Source organism: Pholcus phalangioides, unplaced genomic scaffold (assembly GCF_987345545.1).
Source record: "Pholcus phalangioides strain wild (caught in Gottingen) unplaced genomic scaffold, Ppha-v1.0 ptg000042l_1, whole genome shotgun sequence".
Taxonomy (NCBI): Eukaryota; Metazoa; Arthropoda; class Arachnida; order Araneae; family Pholcidae; genus Pholcus; species Pholcus phalangioides.
In genome coordinates this window covers 29,840,986-29,861,389 of record NW_028301628.1, presented here as the reverse complement: position 1 = coordinate 29,861,389, position 20,404 = coordinate 29,840,986, and the positions used below count along the sequence as shown (strand labels likewise).

General features: G+C 36.0%; 1 protein-coding gene across 1 annotated transcript in view; it reads left to right on the top strand.

Annotated features, from left to right (window-relative positions):
- The window catches only part of LOC149064781 (uncharacterized protein ZK1073.1-like), a 105,115-nt gene extending 90,634 nt beyond the window's left edge, over positions 1 to 14,481 (top strand). The window contains exons 9-13 of the mRNA XM_089255407.1: positions 6,300 to 6,409; positions 9,201 to 9,239; positions 9,413 to 9,548; positions 9,711 to 9,762; positions 11,849 to 14,481. Coding sequence (XP_089111533.1) covers positions 6,300 to 6,409; positions 9,201 to 9,239; positions 9,413 to 9,548; positions 9,711 to 9,762; positions 11,849 to 12,006 — 495 coding nt within the window. The 3' untranslated portion in view covers positions 12,007 to 14,481. The remainder of the gene's footprint in view (positions 1 to 6,299; positions 6,410 to 9,200; positions 9,240 to 9,412; positions 9,549 to 9,710; positions 9,763 to 11,848) is intronic.
- The last annotated feature ends 5,923 nt before the right edge of the window (positions 14,482 to 20,404 follow it).

Genomic DNA, 20,404 nt, shown 5'->3' with positions numbered 1-20,404 from the left:
GGTAATGCGGCGTGATTTTTAGAAATTACGGAATTCAATATGTATCAAAGACAATAAGATTTTTGATTTAATAAATGAGTATATTATCCTCAGTCCCAAAATTTACAATCAGAATGGGCCTGTTCAGAGAGTTTTTGTTCCTTCAACCATATCAAGTGTAATCACCGAAATTTTTACTTGAACTGATTTCTGTGTTCACATAGATCAGTGGTTCCCAACTTTGAATATACGTACTTTAATTACCTCCATTAAATGCTTAGGAGCCTTGCGCACCCCATGTTAAATGCGTAGGAAGCGTAAGTACCGCTAAAAATGCGAGGAAAGTGTGCTCACATCTACCAGTATGAATGTGCACATAAGGCGTGTGTACCCATAAACCCGACAAACCAGTCACGGCCCAGGCTCTGTCCCTCCAGGGATATAAGCCTTTTACCCTTGCGGGTTGGGTCGCGCTGGGGAGTACCCATAAACCCCGTTTACATGTGCAATATTGCGGTAGCATTGGGAGTTCTGGAACCCGACTGATGACTTTTATCCCTCGCAGGGTAAGAACAGTAAAGAAAGAGGAGGAAATATTTGCATTCTCTTCCATATGAGGATTTTTGTGGTGCATTTCCCTTTCCTAATTATCCTTTGCGATTTTTCCCTATTGCGAAGTGAAGGAAACCGAATTTTTCATTTTCCATGTACGCAGGGCTCTAGATACGAAGTTTTTCTTCACCCCCCCCCCCCCCCCCCGCCCTTGAATGTTTGTTCTTTTTCATATTTCTAACTTTTTCTTTTTTCAGCATATGGTTAATAGTTCTGACTTTTTTGAAAATTAGTTCAAAAACTAAACTAAAAATTATTATCATGATTCAATGAATAATGTTTTTTAGCATCTAGTCATGCTCACGATAGTATTAAATCTGAGCACTGCATGCTAATAGCACGAGGTACGAATGTAAACAAACTGCTGAATATTTTTTTGGGGCAAGAAAAAGAAGAGAGAAAAAAAACAAACTTTTGCAACGTAAATTTCAAATGATACATTTCTGGGGTGGGGGAGGGAAGCTAAAAGTTAAGATGTCAAAATGTTGGTATGATTCATATTTTTCAAAAAGTCAATCAATAGTCTTCTCATTATTTCAATTTTCCTGAAAAATCAGACCCGGATACTTCAGGTAGTTTTGAATAATTGGCGGCCCACTTGGAAGACAATTTCGAAGCAAATGGCCCAAGAAGCAACTGAGTGTGACACCCCTTGCTCTAAAATGAGAGGGATGATAGGATAAACAAATTATTCAATGGAACCAAAAGTCGCAAATTGCTATTTTTTTATCGCATGTTATCGTACAATATAAGCCACATGAGAAAAAAAGAGGTGGGAAACAAATTCTTAACGTAGGCCTTAGAAAGAGACGGGAAAATATTCTCTCCATACACGCATACGGTCAAACTTGTTTGTAACGACACCTTGGTTATAACGTCAATAATTGGCCGTTTGGATTGGTTCTTATAGAGAATAATGTTAATGAATCTTGCAGTCGATGAAAACACAACGACCCGGATATAACGACACATTTTCGTCACTTCTGATTGTGGTTTTTACTGTTTTTCCTCCAAGAAATTCGTAGAATTTGAGCTCATCGCATTGAGACGATGTTTATCTCTTAAAAGAAAACATGAAATGTTTGACACTACAACTTACTAATATGAGCCGTATACGGGACATTCCTGTATTTTTCCGTGACTGTTGGCTTCCTGAATTTTTTTCCTATAAAAATGTACCGTTTTTATAATAAAGCTTACTTTGATTCATAATTCTACTGGAATCTCGGGTGGTGAAGATGATTGGCATAATTTATAAATTTCGTTAAAATAAATATACTTTAATTATGTATAAAGATTCTTCTCAAATATTTGTAATGTTCAATTTTTCAGTTTTTTTCCCCATGAAAATACATGTCAACAGACTTGCTGCAGCCATGTATTTTTCCCCAAGGGTTAATGAGCAATATATTTGACAATTTCGCCGACAATTTCCAGTATTTTTGGCAAGCATCGGAGATGTCCCGTATTTTTATGGTTTCAATTTCCCATATTTTCTTCAATAAAACATGGTTACCCTAATCCTGTCGTTTATCGTTCATCGGGATGTGAGCAAGGTTGTCATATTTTGGCAACTTCCGAAGTGGGGGTGGGGGGGGGGGTAACGCCCGTATCCCTCGAATCACTAGTAGGATTCGCAAGTCTCGCAAAAACTGTGTGTATTGGTATTTACAATTCTCCCCCTAATTTTAGAGGTATACAGAGTTCTGGGACGTATAAAAATATATAGTATCATGTCCTCTTATTTTTCATCATCATAAAGAGAGTGAGTATATAATAATAATCAATATTTCATTATAACTATATATAATACCATTATTGAAGTTTTTTCCCTCTCATTTCATGACCATTATATTTTTCTCTAATGAAGAAATGTTGATTTGTTTAATTGCATATTCCTTTATGTGTACAAAGATTTCATTGGAAATAACTGCTGATACGGGTCAAAAATAATCGGTATCGTGATGTACGGAATTAACATGAAAATTTTAAACATGATAATGACATTTGTGTATTTAGAAGTTGATTCTGATGTGATATGGCTTCGAGAATGATTCTGATCACAATCTTATTGTTGAGTAAATATTTTTAACATTAAAATCCATGTAAAAATTGATGTCTTTATAACCTGCTATTGATGTGCATTGCTTTATATATATTTAATTTTTTTTCTCTGTGATGCATTATAAAAAAGAAACATGATGTGATTGAATACCCTCTGAAACCTTCTGTGTTATCTCTTTTTCTCCCATGTTTTTCTCTTTTCTTTTTCTTTCTTTCTTTTTTATCTTTCGGCTGAATGTGTTGTTGTGGCGTCTTCGACCATCTCTATCTCGTGCGTGACATGAATCGCAAAAATACAGGAGGTAAAAACTGGAAGCAAATAGATTCTCGCCAACATGCATGTTTTCATTAATTATAGATAGTCATAGTCTGTGCATGACGTAAAACATATAGCACATGTTCTTCGCATGTTTTCACATGAAAGAATATTCCTTTTTCTTTTTCGATCATCCATCATTTTGTTAGCATCTTACTTTTTTTTATCAACCGATTTTGATCAAGTTTTTATTTTTTTTCTTCTACCTTCATACACGCGTTAAAATTTTTCTGCTACTCGTTTGCAATGTATTTCAAGAGCAGAAAAATTTTGTTTTTTTTAATCATAACATGCTGTAGTCCAGTGTTATTCAACCTTTTTAGAGCTACGGACCGGTGAAAGTAGTTGAACAATTTTGCGGAACGGCAAAAAATTAATCAATAGTAGAAATAATAAATAGAAGCAATAATTTTCAGACCGACAGAAAATTTATAAATGGGCCGTATAATTTTCGAGCTGACAAAAAACATTAATTAATGAGAAAAATTCATGGACCGGCGAAAAATGAATGAATGAAAGAAATACATTTATGGACCAGCAGAAATAAAATTAATGAGAGAAATAAATGAAGAAACAGCGAAAACAAAACATAAGTTGGAGAAATATTTTGCAGACCGGAAGAAAATAAATACGAGGGGAAAAATAATTCGCGGACCGACAAAAAAACAAATAAGTGGGAGAAGAAATCAGAACAAAAGAGAATAATTTGCGGACCACCAAAAATAAGTGGGAGAAATAATTTGAAGACCGTCAATAAATGAATAAGAGGAATAATTTGCAGACCAGCAAAAAATAAATAAATAAGAGAAAAAATTCGCGAACCACCAAAAAATAAATTAGTAGGAGAAATCATTTGCGGACCGGCAAAAAATAAATTGGAAAAATTATTTGTAGACCGGCAGAGAGAGAGAGAGAGATTCGTAACTGCTGTGACGGCCAAGACAAATTAAAACTAATATAGGGACGGTATACAATATATTTAAATTAAATCTAAATTTCTATATAGGCTATATGAATTGGTCGAAATTTCTCCTCGTGGAGTGGCGGAAAGTATTGTTCTCCGGCATCTGTCCACTGACCAGCAATTGAAGAATATGTATGCTGTTCATATACTCATTGAATTCGTGTGTGTCAAATCGCTGTTCTTATATAAAAAACAATAATACTGGTTTCACCAAAAACCAAACTAATGAGAATTTGATCAGTTTTACGAAATTTTTTTTTCATTCTTCACTTTTCTAATTTCATAAAAGTACATACTTTTTTCGATAAGAATTGAGACTGCTCCTTATAAAATACAAATAGTATAGACCCCGAAGTACTGCAGCAAGTCCTGCCATGTTTCATCATTTATTCTAGTCAGCAATATATAAATGTCTTAATTGAAACTATTTCCCACTGAGAATGTATCTTATCCATTAACGTTGCCTAATATATTATTATTAATATAATCCATTGATTTCATAATCCATTTTATCATAATCCATTGACTATGAAAAACCCGTTCTTTGATTATTATATCCCATTTTGAGTTCTATCCGAAAGTTTTTCCTTCTTTCCTCCAATAATGATAATACTATAATCCATTCACCTGTGATTAAAGAAGCAGCATATTGTAAGTAACGTTATATGATCAATTATAAAAAATTGTGATTTTTTGCTCACTTTTTTTTTCTTAGTGCTCGTTGCAATTTATAGTTACGAATGATTTTTTTCTTTGAAATTCATTTATGATGTCGCTGCATATATAGTTAGGCACTTTTATTTTGCATATATTCACCAATCGCACAATAAATAAATAATTTCAGTACAGTAGAGGAATAATAAAAAATGCTTGATATATATTTCTTTTCCGCTAGATTTTATAGAACACGAAATTTTTCACCTATTGTGCACAATATATGCATGTTTATATTGCAATTTAAATTGCATTTTTTTATAATGACTAATTGAGTTTTCTTATACATTTTTTATATATTTTTTTCTATGTAAACACAGTGCATCCCATAACTTCGTAAGAAGTTTAGAAATTCATAAAAGTTGAATAAATTGGTACATTTGAATGCAGTTTGCCAAAAAAAAGTTACTTTCACGAAGGGTAAAAGTGTTTCGTACAGAAAAAAAGTTGTTTCAAATTTTTGTTGATAGAAGACGCTGAGCAAAAGTAAATCACAGAAGTTTGTATCTAAGATTAACAGATTCGAAAATTTAGAAAGGACGACGCCTGCACGTGCACCCTTGGTAACGCCACTTTTCCAAATTTTCACAAGTGGCATCACTATACTGACGCGAAAAAAAAAAATCACCACCACAATAATTTTTCTCAACTAAAACAGAACCGGCAAGAAAAATAATAATGATGTCTCCCTTCGCTGAAAATGAGTCGTTTTCACCGTTTGATCAATTTTATTGCTTTGCCTGGAGAATGACGAGAGGTTTTCGTCAGCCAACAACTTTTGTCTTTTGTGAGGAAGAAAAACATTCCCCATGTATAAAAAAATAATAATAGTTCCGGAAATCAGAATAGGAAGACAAGAGGACGGGTTTTCAAAAACGTAGGAGGACGCTTGAAATGGCAGTAAAGAATAGGATGTCTGATTACCCTAATTGTACCTGAATCTTTCTTCAATCTCTTCTGTGTCCGAAACGTTCGTAAGTCTTAAGTCGTCTGCTTGTGGTTCAGGTGAAACAACTTCCCCAACTTTGTCCACCAATGTCAACATTACAACGAAAACCTTATGTAAGCGCCAGTAACGGGAAAATTCAGAAATGAGCTGTTAATTGTATAACCTGCATTTCATAGGAATCTGATTTGCTTTCGCGCAGCGCCCTCTATAAACGAAATTTAAACTAAATCGCTTTTTTTTCTGTTTAGAAAAAAACCCTTCATAAGAATAACTTTTTGATAAACCACATGCAAATTACCAATTCCTTTAATTTTTAGGAAATTTAAACTGTTTACGAATATATGGGACACCATGCAATATATAAGAATGATTTATTTATCATTTACATATTATCTAAATTACATTCAGTCTAATAGATTAATCGTCGTAAATGTTTAATGTTCTTATTCAGGCGCACTATACATATAATTCTCACGCTGTGGGAAACTGTAGCAAATATCAGATATGAATGCTCTTTAACTAATTTGAGTAGCCTCTGTCATCATTGAACTGATTTTTTTTCTTCCAATGGCTACTTATCTCAAAAATATAATGCCATCCATATAAAATGTAATACAGAATGTAAATCCATTTAAAATGAGTATAATTTTTTCTTATAATTCTGATCTGTAAACATTTTTTTTTTTTGTTTCGATGTGTAGCAACTTGAGACAGTGGAGAACAAAGAGACCTTAATTCATGATTACACAGAAAAACTGAAAAACAAGATCAATCCTAGGAATCTTAGGAAGTTTGTCGAAGCATATATGAAGTAAGGGTTACTTTTTTCTTTTTTTTGGTATGATTTATAACAGTATTCTATTTGTTCCCAATATGTATTACTTTCATAGTAATATTTAGGTGCATTCCCAATACTATAAAAAAAAGAGAAATTTATGTAATGCAAATAACATGTGAGCAATTCAAATGTGAATGTCCGGCACTGTCAACGGAGGCTGTGTTTGATTATTCCCGTCGTCGCAGGGAAGGCTCTGTGTCTTTTCTGTGTGTCTATATTGGATATTCCGTAAAAGGGAAGGGAAACAAAACTGCCCAACACTAAGGACGGAGTCTTCGTTTCCCATCACAGTGGATGCGCGGTATATATTTTGTATACATTGTGTATTTAGACCAATCTCAAATCTCCCCCATTTCAACATAAACTTCTTCTTACTTGCCCCACAAGTCTTCTCCACACTTCTTTTGAAATCCCAGGCTGCGGTCTCCGGCCCTCATGTGCCACTGGGCGCACGTGCAATTTTTTCCCCTGGTCATTGGGTTCAGCTATCCATTTTTAGTCAAATGGGTTGTACGTTACATCGAGTTGATGTCTGTCTTCTGGGGGGAGAACGATACTTGCAATCGATACTTGCAATCACGGGGCAAAGGAGGTCACTTGTATAAATTTTAAACTTTTTCCGAGACAACCCTGCCTCTTTTGAGGTAACGGAAGTAAGTTGCTTTGTATCAGTCCGGGGTTAGGAGCGGTTCTATCTATCTATCTATAATAGTATTGTTCAGTTTTTCACAACCGTGGTGAATTGGTTGAACAATTTGACGGGCCGGCGAAAATGGAAGAATATATTTTCAGACCGACCAAAATGGGAGAAATAATTTATTGACCAGCAAAAATTAAATAAATGGGAAAATCATTTGAGAGCTGGCAAAACCTACATGACAGAAATAGCGTACCGGCAAAAAATAAATGGGAGAAATTATTTGCTTATAAACAAAAAATAAATGGGGGGGGGGGGAGAAATGGTTTGCGGACTGGCAGGTGGAAAAAGTTTGGGGAACCACCGGGTTATTATAACACTGTTGAAAAGTTGTGGTTAGACTCACTTATTCACGTTAATGTTACTTTAATGAAGAGTATTGTTATTTTTGTAAGGCACATATATATATATAGAGATGTACAGAAAATGTAAAAAATTATTAACGAACAAAAAATTTGGATTATATCCGTATCCGAGACCATCGGTGTAAAGTGCTGGGGAAAAAAGGACAACCGAAAAACATATCTCGAAAACCTGACGATGTAAACACATGGAAATTTTAAACTGATAATTTTAAGCGGAAGTAAACACTTTCTACTGAAAATAATTTTGATGAGTTCTGCACTGCTCCAGAAAAAAAAAATTGTTTAAAGTATAGTTAAGGTCAACCTGGAAAAAAGTATAAGGACACGTTTGTTTTCTGACGTCGGGTAAAGAAATTTGCATTTATTTCATGTTGGCCTAACAGCCTAGACTGTTCTGATGAAACATGCGCTGTGGAGTTAAATTTTTGTTCTGTAAGTGTGAAGAATACCAAAGACAACATATTTATTGGACACTGAAAAAGGTAAAATGCATGCTCTCAGAGAAACTGCGATGCCTAGTCATGAAAAAATTTGAGACTGTTGGTTAAAGCTTTACAAATGGGACCGAGAATTATGGACTGAAAGATTGCACAAGAAGGCTTCTTTCTCTTACCATTCGGTCAAAAAAAGACGATTATTCGTAGTTTTTACGCGAAAAAGAAATATATTCTCTGTATAATTCCGAAGAAATACAACTTCCCTTGTACAAGTCGAAAAGTGTGCAATGAGTTGAAAAAACAATGCGAATGTATCCAGTATGCAAAAACGTAGTGCAAACGTTTCTTTATGAAAGTTTCTTATGAAGTGGAATGATGTTGTTTTCTCTGATGAGAAGAACAACTTTCATCGACCTGATGGTTTTAAATATTACTGTCAAGTCCTGGGTTGTGAGCGGTTCTATCTATCTATCTACATCCTAGAGAACTTGTGGTATGCTATGGCACGAAAAGTATATAAAAATGGTTCGCAGTGCGAAAATAAACATGACCTTGTGGCAGCAATCAAACAGGCTTGGAAGAAGATTCCACAGCAAGTTATCTATGATTCTCTCGATCGATGACATCCAGAATGATAGAGATGATAAAGATTATAGAGAAAAAGTGTGATTTGCTTGGTTCGTGCAATGATTTTGTGCATAATTTTCCAGTGTACTTATACTTTTTTTCCAGGTTTTGACCTTTACTATAAATTCAACAATATTTTTCTAAGACAATGTAGCACTCGTCAGTTATTTTTTCACTTTAACAGTGAAAAGTTAGTTTAGTTCCACTTGTAATTATGACTTAAGTTTTCATGTATTTACGTCAACAGGTTTTCGAGATATGACGGTTTTTCGGTTGTCCCCCCCTTAAACTTTTTTCCACCACCTTAAATTTTTATTAGTCCCATGGAACCAAGTCCCCCCCCCCCGCCCCGCCAGCTACTAAGGGCAAAAAGATGTTAGGTTAATCAGCGTATATACATTGTTTTTGTTTTGGGGCTCCACAAACCATAAGTTCTTGGGCAAATGCCACTTTTACCAATGCGAAAATCGGACCCATAACAAAATGGAAAATAATTTCGGTGCCCCCCCCCCCAGAATTTTCTGCGACGAGTCGCCACTGCATAATACATAGTAAAAAATTAGTTTTAATTTCGATTTTGATACATGTTTTTTTTTTAAATTTTCCACTAACGTTTCTTCGCTGATTTTCTTACACAGCCGTAAAGATATCACAAGTGCCATTGAAACCAACTTGAAGTAAGTAATCATTACCGTATGTTATTTGATCCTATACGATAAAAAACTGATAATATAAGATCCTAGGACATGTAATTAAATAGATAGGGGTATATTGATTTGATGACTCGCAGATTCGCTACCTCGTCGAGCATTCATTCTTATCGTGCATTCCCTCCTTTTCTTATTTCAAGAGCTATGGATGTGATGCTTGTGAGTGGAGGCCGAGCAGCGCATCTTCAGGCCGTCCAAACCCTATACAGTCGCATGGACAAGCAAAAGACGTCTTTTCTCAAACTTGACAGTGTCGGTGATGTATTTGCACAAGCGGTGAGTGTGTGGCTTCAGTGTTTTTTTTCCCCTTGTGCATAAAAACTGTCGTATTCAATATTAGGCCTCACAAATTCGACTGGTCATGTGAAAAAACTGTAAATAATATTTGTTGTGTACATTCACTAATTATTGTTTCTGTTTGTTTCTTCTCCACCAAAGCCCGAAAAACTGGCTCAAAGCTTGCTTCTCTTCGTGAAAGGCCTTGGCTATTGTAAGTGTAGCTTATATTACTGTATACTTCAAATATTTATAAAATACGTGACCTTAATTAGTCGAATCCCGTCATAACGAATTCCAAGAGATCGGAGAAATCACTTCGTTATAACGAATTTTTGTTATAAAGGAATTCCAGGTTTTTTGCATTGTTTCTATGTAAACTTATCTGGGGGATTAGAAAAGTGTTCGTTAAAACGAGATTTTCGCTATATCGGTATTCGTTAAAACGGGATTCGACTGTATATTAAAGTTATTTCATTCTCTACTATTTATACAAAGTCTTAGCAACTGGTTGATGCGAAGACAAATTCAGTAAAAATTCAACTGTCTCAGCGGGGAATCGAACCACCGCCCCCTCACAATTGTCATTATATATATATATGAGCTATTAGATCAGTTAGGTCTGACTGTCCATGTAGGGTCCCATTCGGCCGAGAGTGTTCAACCTTATAGGAAATACGGGCCACTTTACTGGTTTAGAAACGTGTTGCTAGCCATTTAGTTACATGGAAATGTGCCTCGAGCCACTTAGGTGATTTGGAAGTGTGCTGCAAGTCTTTCAGATCATCCGAAAGTGTACCGTGAGCCGCTTGATTGATCTGGAAATGAATCGTGGGCAATTTGAATGATCTCGAAATATGAAAAGAACTACTTAAACTTAAGTGATCTATGAGTGTGCTGCGAGCTACTCAGGTGATCTCTAAGCGAGCTGCGGGCCACTCAAGTGATCTGGGAATGCGCCCCGCCAGCCACATAAGTAATCTGCAAATGTACCACTTGCCACTTGAGTGAACTGGAGATGTGGGTCGCTCAAGCGATTTGTAAATGTTTTTGGGATTGCTTATGTGATCTATATATGCACCGGTGGCAACTTAAATGATCTGGAAATGTGCCACGGGCTACATCAGATGACTCCGAGGGCCACATTTGGCCCGTGAGTAAAAAAGTGGTTGTTATATAGTAGCCTATATATGTTCTGAAGAAAGATGCCCGTTGCTTGTGTATGTAATAGTCTAGCACAGAGGTTCTCAACCGGTGCTCCGCTGAGCTCTTGGGGTTCCGTGTGCACTTAGTGCACAACAGTGTGCGCAACAGTAAATTTTTTAATAAAAAATATATAAATAATTTTAAGTAGTACGTAACTTTGGTGAATAAATCAAAAATATAGACTCTTCGTCATAGAAATTTTTTAACAAGAAGGGCTCCGTGAGTCAAAAAAGGTAGAGAACCGCTGGTCTAGCACAATCGCCCAGACTGCGAGTGGATGGTGGTTCGATTCTCCACTGAGGCAGTTGAATTTTTTTTCCTTAATTCATCTTCGCATCAGCCAGTTGTCTAAACCTATACAGGATGTAACTAAATTGATGGTCAGAACTGTAAGGGGTGATAGAGAACTCGTCAAAACAAACAACATTCACCATAAAATGAGGTCAGCAACGAGCCGCGAGAGGGCGCTTTCTTTGAAGCGAATGAAACGTTTAATCAGGTGCTATTCGTCCTTCAGCAGGTGCTGTCTGATTTACTACGAAATGTACCAGCAAATCTTCGAGTGATTATGTGTTTCCAGCACATTTCCTCAGGATTATGCGCAACTATCTGGACATTGCCTTTCCGAACAGGTAGATTGTTCTTCCAACGTGTACGCGATTCACCCCGTCTCCTTTGTAACGCCTGTATTACAGCTGGTAGTGGCTCATTTGAGCATTTGTTGTAAAGTTTTCGATAATATACATTCTTTGTCCTTTCTTATTCGTCTTCAACCGAGTTTTTCATTTTCACCACGCAGGTGCCCTCTCGCGGCACGCCGGTTGCTTTCCGACCCCACATTGTATGGTGAAAGTTGTTTGTTTAGACGAGTTCTATCACCACTTACAGTTTTGGACATCAGTTTAGTTACACCCTGTATATGCCACTACGTCATAAAGATATCAAATAAATATGGTTTTTTAATTTACTCTTTGCATAAGCAAGGGGAAAACGAAACTTTCGGCACAACCCCTCTTGAATGAAATACATTGTATTTGATATATATTCGCAATATTATACATATAATATATATTTGTGTGTTTGGTCATTTGCAGTAACTTCAGTTACCATGCCTGGAGTGGAAAGGCAAAGAACGTTCTCAGGAGGAGATCCCAAATCCCTCGGTGCCATTGGTCGGCGGAGAACACTCTCGATGGAAGAGTACGACATGCCAAGACCAAGGCGTCTCTCCCTCACTATTCCTCAGAAGTGAAGAACGTTTCTTTCCTTCCCCTTGTTTTACATTTTTTTACAACCACACCGCAAACAAATCTCTCTCTCTCTATTTCTCTCAAACGTATATTTTCCTTCATTCCTTTCCTTCCCTCTTATTACAGAATCTTTCCTTTAGACTTCTTCTCGATAACAATTAATAGGTATCGAGATCGAGTCTAGAAAAATGTGTATATCCTTATTTACGTTTATTTCTTGGTTTTCAATAATTACATTAAACCAATGTTTTCTTCCCATGCCATTTTTTGTTGCTGTTTTCTTCAAATCTTTTAAGGAAGTATATTTAGCAAGCCTTCTGTCAGTAAAAAAAAATGAAAATAATAATAATTGAGGGCACATCTTGATGTTCGTGCCACGATCGATTATTATCGATGATCGATCGACGACGACTGATCGTGTTTCCATATATATATACTATATATGTTAGCTAAGTAGGTGGCTTAACAGGGATCTGATTACGACAAGTTTTAAACTTTGTAGATACACATGCAAAAAAAAAAAAATTATATATGGCAACACGTGGCACAATATGGCGGTCTCAGCAGCAGCAGCTTCAATTTTTTTGTGAATATCGCTTGTGTGGTTTTTATGTTTCTTAATAAAAAAAAGAGAAGATGAAAACTATTCCCCTCTCGACTTTAAAATTTTAGGAAAATAAGAGAGGAAAAAAAAAAGGCTTCGTTATACTATATAGGGCTTTTTTCGAGAATTTTCTATATAACTGGACTGTTCTGTACAATAATAATAATAATTACAAAAAAAAAATCATTATATATTGAACTTCTGGTGATATATATATATATACATATATATTATTAAACTTTATAGCCAGTTATCGCTTTATCGCCCATTTTTGTATAGCATAGAGATGATATAATTGAATGAGACTATTTCAGAGGTCAACATTTTTTTAGCATCTCCACTAAAAATAGTTGAATATTGTATTTCAATATATATATATAGATACTAAAAGAGAAGAAAAAAAAAAGTGTATCAAGAATAAGCGTGTTTGTGTGTGCATATTTACATATATATTTTAGTAGTACTACTTCTGTATATGTGCATTCATTTTTTTTTTCTAAGAGGCTTTATGAAAGCCTTTTTTTTTTATGTGTGCGTGTGTGTTTCTCTTTTCCCATATTTGTTGAAGACCCGGTATTTGTATCCAAATGTACCTTCCCATGTTCCTCAGAAATATCCTACTTTTCGTATGGAATCAATCAATCGAATCATCTCGATCATTAACTTTCGGTTCTAGATACTAACGCAATTCATCGAGAAGTACGGATCATTATAGTTTTAAATAATTTTAATTTTATAAATTCAGAGCGTTCTTGAGGGTTTTTACTATGGAATTTCAGGATTTAAGTGACTATAGTGGATGAGAAAATAAATTATACCGAGCTGAGCAATAATTAAGATGGCTTATAGTGAGCTAGAAAACAGTGTTCTTCAACCCTTGCGGACCGCAAAAGGACAGAAGTAATTTTGAGGGCCGAGCAAAAATAAATAAATAGGAAAAATAATTTGCAAAAAATAAACAAAAATAATTTGAGAATCGACTAAAACCAATAAATAAGACTAATAGAACTGTAAAAAAAAAAATTTCTACTAAATTTCACTTAAATACTTCAAATTTGTATTTTTTGTTATGGGTCTCTGTGCCCTCCTCTTAATAACATGAAATTACTTCTCTTGTAAAATTTGTAACCGTGAACTCTCCACACCCCCATGCCAGGTCCGCATATCCTCCTCCCGGTTGAGAATCACCATTGTCAAATACGAATATAACTCTGTATAGAGCGCTCTGAATAAAGTCAATGCCTAATTATAAACATCCTATATGTTAAAGCCATCCATCTTGAATCTGTTCATTCTCAGGTTCTTAGTAGGTGGATACGAGACCCTTATTTAAGGTAAATGTTAATAAAATTCAAATTATAATGCATTTGATTAATAATGAACGTGATTGATTTCGTCCTTGTTGTTCATTTTTGAGCCCCCCCCCCCCGAAAATTTGGAAAAGTAGGAATTTTCCTACTTTTTTTTTCTCTCTCTGTGAGATTTATGCACCGTTGAAAATTTAAACTGTATTTCAATTTTCTATCGCAAATTCCTAAATTTCCTGTCGATAGTTACGAGAAAGCAATGTGAGTGTACGATAAGAAAATGTATTTCAACAGCCATTTTATTTCCCAATTTTTTTTTCCTCCCTTTGATACTATATATACATTCAGAAACGCAATACGCACGATATATAGAATATACATACATATTTAGGTGAGTGATGTTCTCTATCTCGCTTTTTTTTGGCCACAAATATGTAATGTGTACAGCAAAGGACAAAAAAATAATAATAATAATAAACCTCACTGTTTGCCTTTATCACTTGCATTGGAAACTGAAAGGGAAAAAAATGATAATGGTTAAGAATAAAACTATTTGATATTCTCAATTTTTATTGTACTGTTTGTTTCTGAGTCTTTAATTCTATAGGGCAGGGGTTCTTAACCTAATGGGTCGCGACCCAAACTTGTCACCATGGCTTCAGAGATGGGTCGTTAAAATCCACTAACATCCAGGGGCTCCTGAGATACTGAGCTCCTGTCCCTTTCTAATTCGCAGAGGCCGTACGAATCTACTGGCAGCAAGGAATTCTTGAGCTATAGATTACGATAAAAACTTGATTTGCAGGATTTCTCGAGATGAGTCGTACAAATCCACTGGTAGCCAGGGATTTTTGAGCTATGAGTGATGGCCCAAACTGGATTCGCAGGGAATTCCGAGATGGGTCGTACGGATCTACTGGCAACCAGGGATTTTTGAGCTGTGCATCACGACCCAAACTCGATACTTGATTCGCAGGGGCTTCGAGATGGGCGCACAAATGCACTAGTAGCCAGGGATTCGTGAGCTATTAGGTGAAGACCAAAACTTGATTCGCAGAGGCTTCCGAGATGGGTGTATAAATCCCCTTGCGGTTTTGTTATAAATGCGTCCACTTATTGCGTCACTGTTTTCATTAATTTCGAAGAACAAGAAGTTTTATGGATCGCAAAGCTGATGTTGTTGTTTTGGGTCGCGGCTATAAAAAATGGTTAAGAACCCCTGCTATAGGGTGTCCTCTCGAAAAGGGGAATGTTTTTTGGTTATTTACAAAAAACATTTCGAATTTTCGTCGACAGAGAGTGCAGATCATTGCAAATATGCAAATCAGAGTCATTAAATGTAGGGTGTGATACAATTAGCAGCTCATTTCTGAATTTTCCTGTTGCTGGCGATTACATAAGTTTTGCATTGTGATGTTGACATTAATGGATAACCTCTTCACCCCTCAACCAAAAGAGGCTACTAAAAAAATATTGATTTCTGTTTATTGTACGTCGAAAAGTCTTTTAACCCTTACAGCTGCAATCCCGAAATATCTCGTCAAACTTGATCTGCTCTACTTCGATCACCCCAAAATATCTCGGGTTCTTAACACGCTTTTATTTTCCATGTGGCAGTTATAATGCGAGGGTGCAGCCAGAACGGAACAATTTTTGGTGCGGTGCAGCCAGAACGATCCAAAACACCACTACTACTGCGGCTCACGAAAATTTTGAAAAACCGCTTAAAGGGCAAAAAAGAAATTTTCATTTGTTTTAATTAAATAAATAATTTGGGTCGATATCTTTACTAAGACCTTTGGCGTTACGTACACACATATCTGTGCCTCATGTGTTAACCTGTAAAAAGAATCATTTAAAAACCATTCGAAACCGTCAAACCTCCACATATGTGGACCTCTGGAGCGACGAGGATGAATAAGTGAAGTTGTTTCACCTCAGTCACGTGAAATGCCGGCTAAATCTTTACGAACGTTTCGAACACAGAAGAGATTGAAGAAAATGTTCGGGTCCAATCACTCTTGATTTGCTTTCGTGCAACCACTCCCTATCAGCAAAAGTTTGAACTAAATTGTCGGTACAAAAAAAAAACCTATACCTCTTCGTGAGAATAACTTTTTTCAACTATTAATAACACTCGACTTAACCAATTCCTTCAATTTTTAAACTATTTACAAATTTATGGGACACACTGTATTTCTCTTTTTTTTTTTAAATTTTATTTCCAGTAATTCATTATGTCTATTTGAGTTTCTGGTTTTAGTTTTTTAAAGATATTGATAATAGCAAAACAATAAACTCCCTAATTTTGAGCGAAATAATCGATTACATCGAATGGTAGATAATTAACACTTTTGACATAGGCGGAGAGAGACTTGGAAGTCTGGGGGGGGGGGCACGATGATGATAATGTAAATTCATATATGCATATATACATTAGATCAGTCAACTTCACCTTTGATGCTGGGGGGGAGGCAGTACCCCCCACGCCCCCCCCCCCCCGTATATCTGCCCGAGAATAGAGAAATAATGAAAGGAAAAACTAATTAGAGAATATATACAGGGTGTCATAAATTCGTAAATAATTCAAAATTCCATGAAAATTGGAGGATTTGGTTTTATGAATGCGGTTTGAGAAAAAAGTTATTCTCGCGAAGGGGAATTTCTTTTGGTTCAGGGAAGAAATAGATTCAAATTTTTGCCGACAGAGGGCGCTGCACAGAAGCAAATCGTTGTATATATGCAAATTAGAGTCCTATGAAATGCAGGATGTACGATTAACAGCTCGTATCTGAATTCTGTGGTGTTTGGTCAGAACATGATAACTCCAAAATCACAGTTTTGAGATACGAGCATTTTCATTAAAAAAAATCAAAAATAAAACATACCACACAAGTACAAATGAAAATATCATGCATCAGAATGTTGTTCAGCCGTACGCACGTATTTGTGCATTTATCTCACGTCTAATTAGTTATAATTAGCAAGACTTACTTTTAGATCAAAAATCCATTTTTTGGCGATATCATGTTCTGACCAAACACCACAGAATTTTCCTGTCACTGGCACTTACACAAGGTTTACATTGTGATGTCGACATTGGTAGATGAATCACTTCTCGTGAAATTGTTTCACCTCGGTCCCGAATCCCAGAAGTTTTACGAACGTTTTGAACACAAAATATATTGAAGAAAGGAGTTCAGATTCAGAATTTTTTTTTATGATTTAATTTCGTGCAGTGTCCTCTATCGGCAAAATTCGAGCTGATTTTTTTCTGTACCAAAAACAAAACTTCCCTTTCGTGAGAATAACTTTTTCACAAACCGCATTTATATACAGGGTGTGCGGTAAGTGTTAATGCGGCCTTTATCTCATCAACCGTCGTAGAAGAATGGTTCCAATTTAAAAAATGCCTAACAGACGTTCAAAAATTACCCAGTACCAGTTCTGAGAGTCAAACTACAGTGTGTAACAAAATAAAAAAAAATCTTAATTTTTATACGTTTCCCCTGTCCTCTAACTTCCAATAAGAAAAAGTTGTTGCCCTGTTTCTTCTGAGGCCAACAGAAATAATTCCAAGTTCCTAATTTTAATATTCACTGAGATATTTGAATTCAAAATTCGGAGAAAATTTGAGAAAGGGCAGAATAAATGCGATTTTTGCTGATCTTTCTTTCATAACTTTTCTTTTTTTTTTAAATTCAAATATCTTAGCGAATTTTGCAGTTAGAAACATGGAATTTTTTCTACCGGCCTCAGGAGATACAGGGAAGAGCTTTCTAAGTGGAAGGAGGACAAGGGGACCGTATGAAAATTTAGATTTTTTTTCACTCTCAAAACTGGTACAGGGTAATTTTTGAATGCAGCATTAGCCCTTACAGTAGCACCCCGTATACCCTTTAGCTCTCCCCTGTAATGTTAAGGTTAAAGGGTGAAATGTGCACAACCCTCTTCCCCGGTCCGTTGCCCGGAGCACAAGAGGCTCGCCTTTTCCCACTAGTTTCAGCTCTGACCGTATTTCACCAAAAATGACTTGCTTGTGGGCCAAACTTTAGTTTTGAAAACACTGAAAAAATGCACTTGAGCATGTTTAATTGGTGCCGAGGTACTTTTTGCATAGTAATAAAATTGCGCTAAAATCAATAATATTCGATGTGAGAATTCAGCTCTCACCATGCATATCCATATCAAATTAAACATTTGTCAGCCGGAGCTGCTTCTACTAACGCAAGTACCGTACATACACTTCTTGAACATTCCAATGAATTGGTGGATGCCGGGATGTGTTGCGTGATGCCGCTAACGCGTTTATGATGCCAGAGATAAGTTCTGTCATAAATCGCTTGTTAGCACAATCGTTAATCGTTCTTGTAAGTATTATAAATTTATTGCTTTTTTACCGGTGATTATGTATAATATCCTATTATAACTGGCGAATCTAATACATGCATCCGCTACTGTTTCCCGGATCACTCGAGCGGTCCGCGGCGCATCTATAGACCACTTAAGTGCCCCGTGGCATATTTGTAGATCACTTAAGTATCTTCGGCACAGTTCCAGAGCACTTAAATGGCCCACGTTGCAGTTCTACATAACTTAAGTTACCCGCGGCACATAAGTTTTGAATCTTTTGAGTGATCTGTGCCACATTTACAGATCGTTTATGTGATCCGCGGCACATTTATAGATCACTCGAGTGGCCCGCGACACGTTTTCGAACCAATGAAGTGGCCCGCACTGTCCTAAACGTTGAGCACCCTTCATCTAATAAATGTGAAGGAAAAAAATGTCTAGTATGTTTGATAAATATAGTCGGTTCTCCCGATATAACCCACTCCCATTTAATGAATTCCATGATTTAACGATTTTTTTATTCGAATCCTGCCCATGTGCGAATATATGTGTCGATCGCAATCCCGATATAATGATTGTCCCGGATTTAACGAATAAAAATATAGGTTTTAACTGATTCGTTATATTGGGGTTCTACCGTATTTTGAAAATAGGCAACTTTCTCCACCATTTATGTAGTGAAAGAGAAATAGCAGAAAATTCAAGCAAACTCACGTTCTCGCCCGGGTACAGAGCTAGACACCGTCGCTCTCGGCACGAGGTGTATATGTGGTTCAGTCAAAGGCCGGGATTACACTATAAAAGTTTGATAAAAGATCTTTTATAAAACTTCAACCAATAAGCTCATCGGTTGCTTTCGAGCAAGTGAAACCGGTGATCTCATTGGTTGAATTTTTCAAGCTTTATCAAAGAGCTTTTACAAAACTTTTATAGTGTAATCCCGACCAAAGAGAAAAGAGTTCAGTAGATCTTCCCCCTTATCCGTTCGTTATATCGGGGACGATCGTAAAATTCGTTAAATGAACGTTTGATCATTACATCGGGCTGCGACCGTAATATTTGTTTGATAGGAGTTCGTTATATCGAGGTCCAATTTCAAAATTCTCGTCAAATTGGAATTAATTATAGGAATTTTATTTTGGGATGTTCGGAAAAACTATAGAATTTAGAATCTGGCTCTACGGTCATCTACATAATAAATCTTATCGCGGCAATAGGACTAATTTACCCATGTTTACCAATACGAAATGGCGATACACATAATGACCGGCAAATGTGATGAATTTAGTACGATTTACCAACGATCCTTTTTTAGGCCGGCATTCCACTGTAAAAGTGCTTTCATAAAACTTGAAAAATACAACCAATGAACTGATCGGTTATATATTCGAGCAAATGCAACAGATCAGCTTATTAGTTGTATTTTGCAAGTTTTATAAAATATCTTTTATAAAAATTTAACCAATAAGCGCATCGGCAATCTTATTGGTTGAATTTCTCAAGTATTTTTTACAGTGTAACCCCGGCCTTAGGTAATGGAAAAAATAATTATTCATATAAAAAATTACCGGTAAATTAAATTAACATCAAATTTATAATTCGGTTTCATGTTTCATTATTATAGTTATTTCTATTTTCTGTAACTAACATCATGGAAAAAATTTAAATATTTTTCACGAGCAAATTTGTCTTTTATTATCGAATAAATTGTTACAAAATTTCACTCAACAGATGACGGTGTATCTGAAAAATTCCACACAACACAGAAAACGACCATAAAATCGGGTTTACCAGATTCCGAAACTTAAGAATGTTTACGAGATGCATGGCACGGTTAAGAAATATTACGTACTTCCATTGCGCGGAAACAAGAAAATCATCATATAGCTGATCGATTCTGTAAGTCGTTCCTGAAACTGAAATTTGTGTTTTATACGCGTTTTGCGGCATCCATCATACATTTAGGACTGAATTCATGTGGAGAAAATAAATGCTCCCTTCGGGGAACCCCGTATGGCGAAATATGTTTGCCGGGGCAGCGGTTAGTATCTCTTAGAACTGAATTCAAGTGGGGTGCAACTGCACCGAGCTGCAAAATATTACGAGCCACGTGAAGGGGAGGTGGATAAAAAATAT